Here is a 15,746-nt window from a genome sequence, read left to right on the forward strand (position 1 = left end):
CCATGACTGATTCAGAGGAACTGGAAGGTGAGGTAGAGAGTGGGTGGAATCAGATGGGGGTTTCATATGTGATCAAAGCACGGGCCACCTTGAACCCTGGGACTAAACGTCAGAGCGACATTTCGCTTTCCGTGATCCATGCACCTTCTGCAAGTAAAAGTCTGAGCAGGCCTGCAGCCTACATCAAGATACAAACATGTAATGTAGGCCACCTGACATCAACGCAGATTAGAGGGTGTTCAGACTTTTTATCTTAAATGAGGTGCATGGATGATTCGTATCTCACTAAATCTTTGTGACCGTCGGTCTGGCTACTAATGATATTGGATAAGAACAAGATTACTTTTCTTTTACATCTGACGGAAGACCGGATAGACGTCGCCGACCTCCATAGGGACAATGCCAAACGAGACATACGAATCGATGTTTTCAGGCTCTAGCGCGACAAATGCTAGCCCTGCATTCTTTTGCGCACTGCTTACAAAGAAGCTGCCAGCGGGCAGCGTAACATCCTGAACAAGTGTCTCCGTCGTGACGGTATTCAAGATGGCGCCTTCGTAGTAAGACGAGCCGAGGCTAGAGGACGTAATGTTGTATGCTTCGACCTCTCCATGGAAAACCTCGGGCATGGTTTCGACCTCCAGTCCTGACACCATAAGACGTTCGGCAAGGTCAGCCCACGCGCGAGGAATTATGTACCCTTCGGGCCGCGCGCGGGTCATGTTGGCAGTTGCGGGTGTCGTGCTGGCGAATTCAACAGGAAGTTGAACAACCTCGCCCGTCCGACGGTCAACCATAGTATATGTGCGGTTCGAGTAAGTTGTGAAGTCTGTGATGACGATCTCCTCTTCGCTCTCGACGACCTCTGCAATAGCTCCCTCGATTGTCTTCTTTACGTCCGCAGCTTCGTCCCGGGCAGTCTCAAGCACACCAAGGATCATCTGTAAACCAGCAAGGGTGCGGCGTTTAAATTCCTGGCTTGCAATTCCAATTCCACGAGTCTCGAAGAGAAAGGTTACGCACTGCGTCAGTCCCATGGCGTTGCGTCCAATCTTGGCATCAGTACCAGCTTCGTCGAGCCGTGGAACCGGATTCGTCCGCGCTGCCGTCATGTATGGCTCTCCGCGCAGACCTCGGGAGAGGAGAGACGCGTTGATTGCGGGCGCAAAGACTGTTTCGGAGAGCGTGCGAATGGAGGGATGGATGTTGAGGTTCTTGGCTGCGCTATACATGCCATCGGCTGCATTACTGTAATTGCCAGAGTATCTTGTTCCGGCGCCATACTCCTTTTCGTTCCCAAAGTCAGCAAACACCTCACGTGAAGGTCGTACAAGATGTCTTGCTTACATGCATGTCAATAGCGATGTGTGGTGAAAAGCTGCTGAACCATTGCTTGATGTCGCGGGTCTGCTGTCGAGCAAGCTTGGTGTGGTCGCGGTTTGGGTCGAAGTTTGTAGCCAAGGTGCGCTGGAAGTAGGCATTTCCGTCTGGATTGTAACGCGGTAGTACAATAATGTCCATCTTCTCAAGGAAGCTGGCGGCCCACGTCGGGTCGGCATCCATCGCCCCGAGAAGAGCCAGAGTGGCTTCGTCGCCAGCGGGTTCGTTCCCGTGAACTGATCCTTGAATCCATACTCGCAGTTTCCCCGAGGTGGCGTATCCAGAAGACGCGTTCGATGCGGAGGTAGAAAGGTAGGCGTACGGGAATGTCTTGCCTTCTTCGCTCAGGAAGTCGGCCTCGTCGTAGGTCATCCATGAGGGATTCTTCGCTGCAAGCTTGCTGATGAACTCCTCTGTCCAGTGTTAGGCTTCCAGAGCTATGATTGAGTTCATTCTCCATCGTTCACGTACCTAATTTGTATCGCGATGTCGCGCCTTCAGTTCCCTCTGACCAACCTGGATCAAACGAGGCGTTTGGCAGGAACGCGGGACTCAGAAGGGTCACATCTGGCGCTGGGAAAGCTGTCTGCTCCACAAGCTGCGAGTCAAGGTTTACATTGACATGGTTCTCGCCGTATTGAGTCTGCGCAAGCGCAGACGCTGCGAAGAGCGCAATTGAAGCTGTACGCATCTTCGTCCGGTCTCAGCTGAGGCTGTCAAATGCGCGCAGAGCACCAATTTGTGCATGACCACTCTTTTTGTATGGCTCTCCCCCATCTTTGGGTGATAGCGCTACGTCAGTCAAGACGCTTTTTCGCTGGTTGGAGTACTTTGCCAAGGAGAATCGACCTTGGCTGCAGTTGCTCCTGCCGTTTCTGGTGTCGTTTTCCTCGGAGATAGGCGTGTAGTGCGCCGTTATCGCATAAGAACGGCATTTCTGCGGCTCTTGATGGTGCACGATGGTGCTTCTCATGGGCTTCGCGTTGGTGATAAGGGCTTGGAAGGTGGCTGGAGAGGTGTGACACGCGACGGGCGCCGACTGCTCGGAATGGTTCCGACACGAGCTTGCGTGCTTGCATCCCATCGGACGCGTCGCGGAACATGCCGCACGTCAGTGGCACCTGCAGGCGTGGGAAGAAGACAATCTTTTACCTCGCTCGAATCTCGCATACATTCTGGAACTCTGGTTACACCCAACTGTTACTGCAATCCTCGGTGCAGCGCAGACAACTACCAGGTGACTGCTTAGCCAACATCCCTGCCGCGACAAAAGGCTCAGAAGCTCTAATTGGATTCAGGCTTCCCATCAATCGTATTGAAAAAGACTGTCACTACGTTTGGGGAAAAGATGAATACCTGCCTCCTGGTCCGGAAGTCTACTTTGTGCTGGAGTAATCTCAATTCTCACTGCGAGACTACCTAGGTATTGTAGACTGCAAGGCATCTGTTTATTCTTTTCCCTGTTTGCGGTGCTATATCTCTGATGAGTGTTTCGCTTCAATCATGTTCCGGCACCGAGTGACACCATGCCATCTCCCCAGCTTCCCCGCATCATGGGACGATAGCCCGAAATGCCGATGCAGGTCCATGCAACCCGCAAGAATTACCTTCCACAGGCGACCAAGTCTGGATATCATCAACCAGCCAGAATTCAGGGAACACGAAGTGGTCACACGGTTCAGAAATGGACACTAAGAGAATTTCATCCGCGTCTTTGATTGCCGGCTCTCATTATGTAGTAGCCGGCATGTATTTAATTGGAGCATAGCCTTTCTTTTAGAGCTCAGCCAAGAATCATGAGACTTTTCTCTTCGTTACTCGCGTGCTGCGTCACGCTTTCTTCTGCGATCTCCATCACTTCAACCAAGAACTGGAACATCACGAATGATGTGGAGGGTTCAGTCCGTCTCAATGGCCTTGCTTTCCAACAACACGCCTTGACCACCTTTGGCGACTACCAATACGTCGCATTCTACAAGACAGCTTCTGGATATGGCAAACATCATGTCAACCTCGGTCGGCGCAAAATCAACCCTGCTTTGAGTGATTGGCAGTACTTTGCGTTCACAGACTATGTGCAAACCACGCTCGACGAACACAACACTATCAGCATGGGCATTAGCGGCGACGGCAAGATTCATCTGAGCTTCGATCATCACGACGTGCCACTCAACTATCGTGCGAGCAACACAGGGATCGCTAAAACAATTCCCGAACAGTGGACAGCCAGCGCCTTTGGAGCGGTCCTACACAGTCTGCCTGGCTCAACCGGACCATGGACGCCGCTCACATACCCTCGGTTTGAACGCCTCGACAACGGCGATCTTCTGATGGAATTCCGTATTGGTCAGTCTGGCGCCGGTGACTCGTACATACATCGATACTCTGCAACATCCGGGCAGTGGAGCGCGGTCGGCAAATACCTCCAAGGTCAAGACAACAATGCATACATCAACGGCATCAGCAACCAGGGTGGAAAGCTCTTCGTCTCGTGGACGGTGAGGGAGACACCTACTCCCTCGACTAACCACGACTTCTACTTCGCCTTGTCGGAGGATGATGGCAAGAGTTGGAAGCAGACCAATGGTCAAACTGTAGCAAAGCCGATAACGCCATCTACACCAGGGATCAAGGTGTATTCGATCCCACAAAACAGCCAGATCATCAATCAAGAAGCCCAGTGCGCTGACCAGAAAGGCCGATTCCATGCCCTCATGCGCGACAACTCGACAGGCACAGCGCAATTCTACCACTATCTCCGGACTCCAGAAGGCAAGTTTTCCAAGACCGCCATCAAGACGCCCGGTCTGTCAACGCCCCCATATCTTGCCTATCGAGGTAAAATCTCCGCCGTAGGCGACAACGTCTTCGCGATCCTACCAGATCAACCGAAGATGACCGTGCAAATTTGGGCCGCGACAGCCGCCGGAGCGTACAATGACTGGAAGAAGTTGGCCGAGGTACCCAACGCTGCTGGTGAGCCGTTGGTGGACGAAGAGAGGCTGGATAAATTCAACGTCTTGAGTCTTTTCATCAGGCAAGGTGGGCCTTTCGGCACACGAAAAGTACAAGTCTGGGATTTTGGGCTCGCGCTTTGAAGAACAGAGTGCGCTTTTGACTCAGACTGGGGCTTGGTCTTCGTTCGAGCGAGTCGCCACGGCATATACCAATACATTAGTTCCAACAACACCAGCATTAGAACAAGAAGTTGAGGTTCTAGTGGCTTTGTTCCCGCACATTCTGTCTTGGCGCACTGACGCTCCTCATTTACTGCTGCTGACAGAACAAGATCGGAGCATGGAATGTTTCTCGGGAAGATTTCGCACCGCGCTAGCACGTCCGTTGACGCAATTGCACATCGGTCCCATCAATCCTAACCCAACGCTTAAAAGTAAACCTGGGCAAGCGAGAACGCACGTTTACCCCAGGGCAGAATGTAGTTAGGTGCGGCGTAGCCTTTGAGTGGTTTTGCGGAGAAGGTACGTACTTGGAAGCTCCGATATGCCCAATTCCCTCGATGCCGGCTCAACCTCATCATGCACCCACCGGTTACAGTACACGGATACGAAAATGCTGGTACCCATGGGGTGATAAGCGGAGTAAGATGGAGGTAGACATGCGGGGCACGTCCACATCTGGTTTTGTCATCACAGGCGATGCGAAAATTTGCCCTCTAGTCCCGGATGCATCCCGTCCTTCGAGAAGCATAAAGCTGGCGGTATATCTCTGATTGATCGGCATCGGACCGGAAACCATCTCACCATGCCTTCCCATCTCTCTGTACTCGCAGCCATCGGTGGCCTGCTCACGTTTGGACATGCCCAGAACTCGTCAGCCCCTTCAGCCTCAAGCACATCGACGTACTCGCAACCCAATGTACCAACTGGGGTCCCAATTTCAGGCGACTACGATGAGCCGCTTCGACCTCAAGTGCATTTCAGCCCGCCCGCTGGATTCATGAACGATCCAAACGGCATGTTATTTACAGACGGGGTGTATCATTTGTATTATCAGTACAACCCGACCGAGAACATTGCAGGAAACCAACACTGGGGCCACGCGACCAGCAAAGACCTGTACACATGGACAAATCAGCCCATCGCCATCTTCCCCGGTGGTCCAACCGAGGGTGTTTTCTCAGGATCTGCCGTCATCGATCACAACAACACCAGCGGCTTCTTCCCGAATCAGACCAACGGCGTAGTCGCGATCTACACCATCAATGTTCCCGAGAACCAGACCCAGCACATTGCCTACTCCCACGACAACGGATACTCCTTCACCAAGTACGAGAATAACCCTGTTATCGTTCCCGGTGGAACCAACCCCACTCAATTCCGTGACCCGAAAGTCATCTGGTACGAGCCTACTGAGAGCTGGGTTATGGTCGTGGCTTACCCCATCGACTTCAAGATCGGCATCTTCACAAGCCCTAACTTGATCGACTGGACTCCGACCAGCAACTTCTCCAGCTACGGCATCACCGGTCTGCAGTACGAGTGCCCGAACATGGTTGAGATGCGTGTGCAGAACTCCACTAGCGACGAGTCCAAGTATGTCATGTTGATTTCCATCAACCCAGGAGCTCCTCTCGGCGGATCTATCACGGAGTACTTCGTCGGTAACTTCAACGGCACGCACTTCGAGGCTGATGACGCCCGAACACGCCTCACGGACTTCGCCAAGGACAACTACGCCGGTCAATTCTTCTACGGTATTCCCGCCGACGAAGACCAGATCACACTTAACTGGGCGAGCAACTGGCAGTACACCAACGTGGTTCCCACTGCCGGCGAGGAAGTAGGCGATGGCTTCCGCAGCGTCATGACCGTACCCCGAGGCCATTACCTGAAAGATCTGCCCCGCCAGGGTCTGTCTTTGATCTCATACCCCTCCAACATCATGTCGATCGTGGAAGAGGAGCTCGCTTCCACTGAAATAACCAGTAACGGCACTGCCTTCGTAGACTACTCCACCGTCGAGTCGGGCGCACTTTACTTTGAAGTCAATGTCACGGGACTCACTGGCGGCCCTTCGCTAGCGGGATCTATTAGCTTTACCTTCCAGTCTTCGGTTTCCGGCGAGTCGATCTCAGGTGGAACCTTCCTCTCATCTGGCGATGTTTGGCTGGACCGCGGAAAGACTGAGGCTTTCCAGAGCCCTTACTTCAACGACAAATTCACTGCCACCGGTCTTTACGACGATAGACAGGGCTCATGGAAGATTTCTGGTATCATCGACAGGAGCATTATTGAGGTCTTCCTGAACGAAGGCGAGCTTGGTGCGACCGCAGTCTTCTTCCCTACGCAACCGCTCGACACGATGATGCTGAGGGTGGCGGGCTTGAACGAAACAGTAACCGCCAGTGTTGGCGTTTGGTCTTTGAAGGCTGCTTGGTTAAACCAGGCCGATGCCAACGGCACAGTTTCCGGTAACACGACCGAGGGTAGCAGCGCAATGCTGGGCTCCGCAAAGCTCTTCTAAGCATGTTAGCATAATACAGTAGTATGTGTGCAATATTAATATCCAAGGCGGACTTACATCCCCAATAATCACTTAGCCCTTCTACATGACGTCTCTACTATACCAAGGCATATCAGACCTGCCGTTTTAAACACTATGACCGTGAGAATACTGTATCATCTGACTTACTGCGGGTGCCACTTAATCCGCAACCCGATAGATTCTCCACTCCGCAACTCGTGATCCGGTGGCAAGGGTGACATGGTGGGGACCAGCCCCTTAGCGTCCGCCTCCACACCCGAACCTTAATGGCGGATGCAACACCCAATATCGTTACATGCATCCTATTACTGTCGCATGGCTTCGGCATATGTCCCACTGCCGTCATCGTGAGGCATAACATATGCTAATGCGGAAGAACTCTACGCCGAAATCCTCCGCTGCCACTGCAACGGTAAAGTTCGTCGACGGAGTAACTCCGGCTGTAATCCGGTTCGTTGGAACTCTACCAAGCGCCGGCGCAACCTTGATTCTTTGAACATCCTCATTCGCGGATGGGCTTTAGTCTTAATGTGGGTGTAGTGAGTGGCTCGTCGTCCAAGCTTCGCCGTAAGGAAACGGTCGGGCGCCGAGGTAGTACCACTACATCGTGTATAGACTACCCCGCTTCCAGCATTATCCAAGAGCCAAGTGGAAGTTAGTGAGAAGATGGTGTGTGCGGGCGCGTTACCTGAATGAGGCGCCGAGATTGAGTTGACTGCTATATTTAATAAGAGAGCGACGATGAGAGTATGTAGTGAACATCAACCGCTCCGCCCAATACCACATTACAATGCGTACATCGACATTCATCAGAGCGGCCGTCGTTCTAGCCAGCAGTTACTCGGTTGATGCCGATGTGACGACTACTATTGACCCAAAGTCGAAGTGGGGTACTTGGGAAGGCTGGGGAACGTCGTTGGCATGGTGGGCCCAGCAATTTGGCAACAGAGACGATCTCGCGGATATCTTCTTTACGCTGAAGCAGACCAAGTTCAACGGCGAGACTCTTCCGGGTCTTGGCTTCAACATCGTACGCTACAATGCCGGCGCCTGTAGTTGGAACACCATCGATGGGGAGAAGATGGTTGTGTCTCCAAATGTAAAAAGGTCGAGGCAGATGGAAGGCTACTGGTTGGACTGGAAGAGCAGCGACCCTGCTTCTTCTAGCTGGAATTGGTATGATACCTAAGTCCCCGGTGTGCCACGAGGCTATTTACTAACCACCGTCTGTATCTTAGGACAGTCGATGTCAACCAGCGAGCAGCACTTCAAAAAGCGATCGCACGTGGAGCGGATAGAACAGAGTTATTCTCAAACGCACCGATGTGGTGGTAGGTACAACTCATGGAAAAAATGTGTGTGAGGTATTGACTTGTTCAGGATGACGAAGAACCACAATCCATCGGGAGCTGCGGACGGAAGCGAGAACATCCAATCGTGGAACTTGGAGCAGCATGCAGTATATATGGCGACGGTCGCAAAGCATTTCAAGGATAACTGGGGAGTCGAATTCGAAACTGTCGACCCTTTCAACGAGCCGAGTGCCAACTGGTGGAAGGCCGACGGCACCCAAGAAGGATGCCACGTGGACGTGTCCACCCAAGCCAAGATCGTCGGTTATCTCGACACACAACTCTCAAATCGCGGGCTCTCAACAAAGATCGCCGCCTCAGATGAGTCGTACTACGATCAAGCTGCCACCACGTTGAAGACAATCGGCAGTAGCGCACTCGCCAAGATCAACCGGATAAACGTCCATGGATACCAATACGGCAGCGGCGACCGCGCTGGTGTTCGCACACTGGCTACACAGGCCGGAAAAGCTCTCTGGAACAGCGAATACGGTGATGGCGTGGCTTCTGGCGAGAACTTCGCCAAGTACCTCTTCCAGGATCTTCGCCAGCTGAAGCCTACGGCGTGGGAGTACTGGCAAGTCCTCGATCAGGGAGGCTGGGGTCTCATCGATGCGGATAATGATGCGAAAACGCTGGGTACATCGACACAAAAGTACTACGTGCTTGCGCAGTTCGCCCGGCACATGCGCCCGGGTATGAAAATCCTCGATGGTGGTCGAGACAACGTCGTCGCTGCCTACGATGCTAGCAAGTCGATGTTGGTCATCGTTGCCGTGAACTGGGACGCTGCACAGTATATAAACTTTGAGCTGTCGGGGTTTTCGGGGCGTCCTTCATCCGGCGCAACTGTCTCGAGGTGGAGCACCCAGATCGGGAGCGGCGATCGTTACGTGCAGCATCTCGATACCACGATCAGTGGCACAAAGTTCTGGTCGAAGTTCGAGAAGAACATGGTGCAGACTTTCGAAGTAACGGGGATCAAGTTGTAGAGAATAGCGCATGCGATAGTGTGCTAATACGAAACTGTTCCGTTGATAAGGTCAAGCGTTCGTTCGCGACATTGGGTGTAGGTCCACATCGTGTTATGTTATCCGATTCTCTGCTTTCTTCTGACCCATACCTCTTGATCTTCATTCCCTAGCCTTTGCTGGATTTCCCAAACTTGAAGCCTATAGCTACCGCGGTCCGATCGACCAGTATGAAGATCGAACGACCAGTCGTGCTTTGGACACTGAATGCCTGAACTGAGCACGACGCCAAAGTCTTCGATATCGAAGGGTGTACCATTAGAGAGTGGATACGAAGAGTGCGGGCATTCCTGTGCGGGTCTTGGTCAACATAGGCCAGTGCACATAGTGCCAATGTCGTGACGTACGTGGTTGACTGCTACAAATTTTCCTTTGTACTGGAATACCATCACTTGGTCCTTTGCATCGCCACCAACTTCGGGGTCCTTCCAGTCGTCAATCGCTACCTCCGTGGCTTTAGAGCTGTCGTCGCGAGGCACGTGAAACACCCGGCATCCAGCCACATACTTTTCGCCGCATGGGCGCTGTTCGCCGACGCGCGCGGTATCGTCGACATTTGGGTACGACGTCACTGCGCCAGCGCAAAACCACGCGTTACCAGCCTGAGATGACCGAGAAAATGGATTGACCAGGAACGACATACTGGGTGGCGATGACGCCGATGTGGGCGACGCGTTGATTGCACGCGACGATGTACGATGGTGGGTGCCAGGTCTTCACTAGCACCACGCTAGCTGCAGCGGAAAGCGGCTAGACTGGTCCATGTCAAGTTGTCAACAGAGAATTCCACTTCCACGCCCTGTGGTCAAATGTGGAAGTCTGGTTCCAAACATGGAAAATTAGAGCGCTTAGCAAAACAGCGTAGACAATACTTAAATACCGGGATAGCTTCATAGAGTCTACATGTACACATTTGTACGCGCTTTGCCCATCATCGCATCTGTTTTCAAACCTCTCTCACGGTCTTTGGCACATCTCTCATTCACGACTACATCCAAAATGGCGAACACCCAAAACCCTTCAAGTTATCTTGCCAACGCGCGCATCGCCCCAGAAATCTTCCAACTCCGGCCTGATTATCGCGCCCTACTCATGGTGGTCACGAACATACCACCAGGCCCTTCCGACTCAGCAAGTGAAGCTTTCCTCTCTTCGGCAGAAGCATCAGCCAAAGAAGCACTGGCAAAAACGCCGGTGAACGACACTGCGCATGTCGCACAATGGAAGGAAGCCTACAAAGCCTTCGGCGCAAAGCCCAAGAAGACCATGAACAGTCTCGAAGCCCTGTTACGTCGTGTTGACGCAGGCCTACCGCGTGTGAATCGCTTGACGGATGTTTACAATGGAATTTCCATCAAACATCAGATCCCTCTTGGAGGCGAGGATCTTGACAAATACCAAGGAAGCCCTTTCCTGATACGCGCAAAAGGCGATGAGAAGTTTGACACAAAATCTGGCGGCGAAGTCGTCATTGAGCACCCAAGTCCCGGAGAGGCAGTCTGGTGCGACGATGGTGGTGTGACGTGCAGACGTTGGAATTGGAGGCAATGCTCGAGGACTGCATTGAGCGACGGCACATCGAATGTACTCTTCATTCTGGATGCGTTGGAAGCCATCGATGATGCGAAATTGAATGCTGCGGCGGACGAGTTAAGTCAAGAACTGCAGAAGCTGTCCGCAGATGTACAAGTCGAACGACGTCTCTTGACATCGTGAATACTCTCCATCATGCAACAGTTGCATTGTACTATGTATTTGCTACCTATAACACGTTGTAGTCTCTAACTGGTATTGACAAGGATGGTTTATAGACTGTTTATGATGATGTCCGCAGCCTGTCCAACGTTAGCGTATATCCTGCAACATTCACAATCCCACTGACCTTCTCTGCAATCGCATACGCTGTTGAGCTCGTATGTGCACTTGGTAGGAAAGGCAGAATACTGATATCAACAACGCGCAATCCGGCCGCACCATGCACCCTTAGATCTGGTCCTACCACGCCTCCCAGATTCCTCGGCATCATCGCAGCTGTGCAGCATGGGTGCAGATGCGAGAGTACCATGGAACTCTTTATGTAAGATTTGAGGTCTTCATCTGACTGAACAGCTGGACCAGGAGTGGCTTCAACCGCACCGTACCTGCGCATAGTCGGAGTATCCAGTACCTTACGAAGCCATTTGAGATGCGCAATGTGGATGGAGAAGTCGATGGGACTGGAGCCAGCGCGGTAATCAAGTATAGGCTGAGCTAACAGGTCGGTTGAATTGAGGTGGACAGTACCGCGACTCAATGGATGGAGAATGATGGGGCGCATCGTCGTCCCAGTCGCAAAGGGCACTTCTACACTGGGGGCTTCTGGGTTTGCGAGAAAGTCGGCAAGGACGTGAAGCTGACGTTTGTAGCCAGCAACAAGGCTTGGGTCGGAGTTCTCTGGCAAATGAGCAGCCGCTGAGTCGCTATCAGCCGTCTTGCGCATTTCCTCAATAATTTCCATGTACTCCTCGGTCACGTTAGGAAGTGAGATGTACAGGGCAGTATTACTCATGGCCAACGTGTAAGTGCCTCGTGCTGGCGTCATATTGAATTCTGCTACTGCTCTGGCGGCATAAGCAGGATCAAGCATGTCTGAAGGCATGTTGGAGAAGTTGCCAGGCTTCGTATCTATCCCACAGTCAGTGATCAGGGTGTCATCCTTACGAGCGACCAAATTACTTACAGTTCCAGGATATGCCGGGAGAAGAGTGATCTTGCAAGTTTGAGCCTACACCAGGAAGATCCAGTACTGCGGTGATGTTCAAGTCATTGAGGAGAGCTGCAGGTCCAATGCCACTCCTTTGTAGGATGGTAGGCGTGTGCATTGCGCCGGCAGAAATGATAATTTCGGCTTTGGCGGTTACATTGAACACTTCATCGTTAGAAAGAGATCGTATCTCTACCCTTGGTGGCCCGTGTGAGACGCCGTCAGTGTAGACAACCCTTATAACCTGATGCTTGACCAGCAAGTCGTAGTTTGGTCTACCAGAAACGTCGGAGTAGTGGCCCAGACCAGCGTGCGAGCGCCTGGCCGTGACTGGATGCTGAGATATGGGTGTCCAACACAGGCCTTCTTTGAACCCACCTGCGCACTCGTCCAGGGCCCGGATACCCATGTCTCTCCAAGCATCCCTCGCGAGGTGAATGTCGCCCCATAGAAAAGGTGGGAAACTCGAATGGATGGGAGTCGTGCTGCCATACGCGGACATGTCCCAAGTGAACCCATACTGTTCCACCACGCTTGGCTCAGGTGGAGTGAAGGTCACGCTCTATATGGAGTCAGCTTAACGTCAGACACGAGCGGCAACCATACTCACTTTCTTGAAGTAGGGAAACAGGCTCTCCCAATCCCACTTGGTCGTACTGTTTGCAAACTCAGGACCTCCAATCTGGGTCCAAGCGTCGTAGTCATGTCTAGATCCGCGATCAAAGTACTGGCCGTTGATGGCGCTACTGCCACCGACAGTCTGGCCAACGAGCAGCAAAGCCTGTCTGCCATTCATTTCCGGATTAGGTACTGAGTTGAATGTGAAGTATCCCGATTTGTTAGTTGGCCCGCCCCAAACGAGACTTGGCGGATCAAATGCCCCTGGCGCATATGCGACTTCGCCGTACTCGACAACCAGCACTGTTTCTGCGATGGAGGTCAGTCAAAAGTACTTTGTAGACGGATGTGAGAACTTGCTCTCTGGGAAGGCCTCAGTAAGTCGATCAGCTACTGTAAGACCAGCAGTTCCTCCACCACAAATTACGACATCATAGGTAGGCCGAAGCTCTGAGATGTGGCGTTTGAAAGCAGCGCGTGGGAGCGCATTAGCGCAAGTGACGGCTAATCCAACTGATAGAATTCGTGGAATCATGGCTGTCCGTTCGAAAGGTATCACTCCGATCGTCTAGCGAGCGTCTTCTCTTATGTCGCTGCTATCGCGTTGCTATGCTGCTGTGCCACCCGAACGCTCGTGTCATTGGCACTCGATAGTGCGCGTTGGCATCTGCCGGTCGTGTGGACCGCTCGTGATCGGTATGAGGTGCTCATTGGTCCTCATTTCCGTAGTAAGTCAGACTTCGTAAGCGTTGCTGTGCATCGCAGCATGCGGTTGTGGTGAGATGCGTGCAGGAGCGAGCGACCCCGCTCGGACAGGAAGGTTCATTAGTAGCCTGACTCATGTCCGTTTTCTTGAGTGAGCATATCGCATATTCATCATGTCTTTGTTTGCGCAGCTCTACGCGGCGAAATGGCTACTTGTAGCGGTCATTCTTGTGGCCTATGCTGTGGCGACCTTCGTTCGCTACCGGCGCCTTCGAGCCTTCCCTGGTCCGATCAGCTCGGGATGGTGTGAACTGCTGCATATGCGCGCGATACTGAGTCGACATTCGCATCTCTGGTACAAAGCCGTTGGCGATGAATATGGTGAGTAGATAGGTGGAAGTCCCAAGGTCGCTGCGCGGGAGAGGCGCCGTCTCGCCCCTGTGCGGCCCGCTTGCCCCTTGCTGACAGCGCCGAACTACAGGACCCCTCGCTCGCATTGGTCCCAACGACCTTTTAACATCGTCGCCAGATCTGCTGGCCCATATGAACGCAGTGCGCTCGCCATACACTCGCACAGCATGGTACAACAGTGCCGTGCGGATGGAGGTTGGCAAGGACCATGTTTTTAGCCAACTCGACGAGGCTCAGCACACGAAGCGGCGCCAACAGATGGCGTCTGGGTACTCAGGCAAAGAGAATTGGTCCCTGGAATCTGACATGGACGAACACATACACCAGCTTCTGGACCTGATCAGATCAAAGTATCTTTCGACTGCTACGCGGCACGAGCCGGTGGATCTCGCCAGTAAGATTCAGTATCTTACTCTCGACGTGATCAGCAAAATCGGCTTCGGTAAAGCGTTTGGGGACATCAAAGCCGATGCTGACCTCGACGATTATATAAGCGCTGGTCGAGTCGGGTTGGCAATTATGGTCTTCACCGGGGCCCTTGGACTGACTCCTTACCTCCACTGGCCACCCATCGCGCGCATGCTCGGGCCCTCAGACAAGGACAAGAGTGGTTATGGAAAGATGAGAACGGTAGCTCGGGAACTCATCGATTCGCGTCTGGAGAAGCCCACCAATAGTCGCTCGGACATGCTCTCGTCGTTCATACGCCACGGATTGACACGCGACGATATCGTGACTGAGTCGATGCTCACCATTCTAGCAGGGTCTGACACGACTGCGACTGCTATACGTGGAACGATGCTCTACCTGATGACCAGCCATAGGGCGTACAAAAGGCTGCAAGCCGAGATTGATGATGCAGTTACTTCAGGTCATGCTGCTACATCGTCCGGTATCGTGTCTGACGAGACGATGAAGAGCCTGCCATACCTACAAGCCGTAATGCGTGAAGGGCTTCGAATTCACCCACCTGTCACTGATATCGCTCCGAAGAAGGTACCCGTCGAAGGCGACAATGTTACAATCAACGGTAAAGCGTATTTCCTTCCTGGCGGTACCAACATTGGGTATAACGTAATGGGCCTTAATCGAAACAAAGAGATATTTGGTGAAGATGTCGACTGCTTCAGACCGGAACGTTGGCTACTCGATGAGCACAACGACATCCAGCTTGAGCGCTTGAACGCTATGCGCCGTACTACAGACATGATCTTCGGGTATGGCAAGTACCAGTGTCTTGGGAAGCCTATAGCATGGTTGGAGATGAGGAAGGTCATCTTCGAGGTACGTTGTTCCAAACTTTCGTGCCGAGTCCCCATGCTGACTTGCGTCTAGTTCCTACGACACTTCGATTGGTCTCTTGCAAGCCCAGAGAAACCGTGGAGATCTAAGAATTACTTCGGCGTCTTCCTGCAAGACCAAATGTGGTGCCACATTACTGAGAGAGAGCATGGCTTATGAGGGCCTCTGCGTGACGGATGTGAGTCACGTGAAGAGTCGCAGGGCTTTCTTTGGCGTCGGCTTAAATTGATCCTAAGGCTTCTTTCCATGTGTTCGTTAACGACCTCTTTGCTGTCCAACCAGTCTCTTGGAATAGGGCGGAAAGTCAATTATTCCGGACACGGGTCTTGGGGTTTGTGATATTCTGTCCAACCTGTCCGGACTTCGACCAAGTTTCCGGTTGAATGACCTGCGCACGGTGCCTTATGCACGGCATATCGTGATGCTTGCGGGGTAATGTGGAGCGAATGTCTACCCCGGACTAGCCACTAATTTGCATCAACCGAGATGCATCAACTCGCCGGCTAATTTGACACATCATCATTGTCTTGACTGTGCTGACCGGCTTCGCAGTTGTATGTCATCGCATGAGACACTGCATACCTGACTTATGCAGTCCGATAGGCTGACACCTTCATCACGACTGTTCCCATGCGCTTCGCCCGGGCGCCCAAGCAACCATTACAATGCCAAGATTGCAAACAACCCTAGAATGATTCT

At 52.6% G+C, this 15,746-nt stretch overlaps 8 protein-coding genes across 8 annotated transcripts; 5 read left to right on the forward strand and 3 right to left on the reverse strand.

Moving 5' to 3' along the window:
- Positions 1-350: 350 nt before the first annotated feature.
- Positions 351-2,071, reverse strand: J4E83_001329 (uncharacterized protein; the record flags this gene model as incomplete). Its single annotated transcript, XM_049328285.1, has 3 exons — positions 351-1,286; positions 1,348-1,793; positions 1,852-2,071. 3 exons carry the CDS (start codon positions 2,069-2,071, stop codon positions 351-353), a joined length of 1,602 nt encoding a protein of 533 aa, XP_049192803.1.
- A 1,105-nt stretch (positions 2,072-3,176) lies between these two features.
- J4E83_001330 (uncharacterized protein) lies at positions 3,177-4,478 on the forward strand (the record flags this gene model as incomplete). The annotated part of the gene is made up of 1 exon (XM_049328286.1): positions 3,177-4,478. One exon carries the CDS (start codon positions 3,177-3,179, stop codon positions 4,476-4,478), a length of 1,302 nt encoding a protein of 433 aa, XP_049192804.1.
- Positions 4,479-5,142: 664 nt separating this feature from the next.
- On the forward strand, positions 5,143-6,864 carry J4E83_001331 (uncharacterized protein; the record flags this gene model as incomplete). Its single annotated transcript, XM_049328287.1, has 1 exon — positions 5,143-6,864. The coding sequence occupies one exon, from the start codon at positions 5,143-5,145 to the stop codon at positions 6,862-6,864; it is 1,722 nt and encodes a 573-aa protein (XP_049192805.1).
- An 811-nt stretch (positions 6,865-7,675) lies between these two features.
- On the forward strand, positions 7,676-9,229 carry J4E83_001332 (uncharacterized protein; the record flags this gene model as incomplete). The annotated part of the gene is made up of 2 exons (XM_049328288.1): positions 7,676-8,061; positions 8,266-9,229. The coding sequence occupies 2 exons, from the start codon at positions 7,676-7,678 to the stop codon at positions 9,227-9,229; spliced, it is 1,350 nt and encodes a 449-aa protein (XP_049192806.1).
- Positions 9,230-9,327: 98 nt separating this feature from the next.
- Positions 9,328-9,909, reverse strand: J4E83_001333 (uncharacterized protein; the record flags this gene model as incomplete). The annotated part of the gene is made up of 2 exons (XM_049328289.1): positions 9,328-9,558; positions 9,616-9,909. 2 exons carry the CDS (start codon positions 9,907-9,909, stop codon positions 9,328-9,330), a joined length of 525 nt encoding a protein of 174 aa, XP_049192807.1.
- A 358-nt stretch (positions 9,910-10,267) lies between these two features.
- Positions 10,268-10,984, forward strand: J4E83_001334 (uncharacterized protein; the record flags this gene model as incomplete). The annotated part of the gene is made up of 1 exon (XM_049328290.1): positions 10,268-10,984. The coding sequence occupies one exon, from the start codon at positions 10,268-10,270 to the stop codon at positions 10,982-10,984; it is 717 nt and encodes a 238-aa protein (XP_049192808.1).
- An 89-nt stretch (positions 10,985-11,073) lies between these two features.
- Positions 11,074-12,807, reverse strand: J4E83_001335 (uncharacterized protein; the record flags this gene model as incomplete). The annotated part of the gene is made up of 5 exons (XM_049328291.1): positions 11,074-11,103; positions 11,151-11,932; positions 11,988-12,341; positions 12,390-12,573; positions 12,622-12,807. The coding sequence occupies 5 exons, from the start codon at positions 12,805-12,807 to the stop codon at positions 11,074-11,076; spliced, it is 1,536 nt and encodes a 511-aa protein (XP_049192809.1).
- A 1,070-nt stretch (positions 12,808-13,877) lies between these two features.
- J4E83_001336 (uncharacterized protein) lies at positions 13,878-15,206 on the forward strand (the record flags this gene model as incomplete). Its single annotated transcript, XM_049328292.1, has 2 exons — positions 13,878-15,029; positions 15,081-15,206. 2 exons carry the CDS (start codon positions 13,878-13,880, stop codon positions 15,204-15,206), a joined length of 1,278 nt encoding a protein of 425 aa, XP_049192810.1.
- Positions 15,207-15,746: the final 540 nt, after the last annotated feature.

This window comes from Alternaria metachromatica (assembly GCF_023757995.1).
Source record: "Alternaria metachromatica strain BMP 0045 chromosome Unknown scaffold_2, whole genome shotgun sequence".
Lineage (NCBI taxonomy): Eukaryota > Fungi > Ascomycota > Dothideomycetes > Pleosporales > Pleosporaceae > Alternaria > Alternaria metachromatica.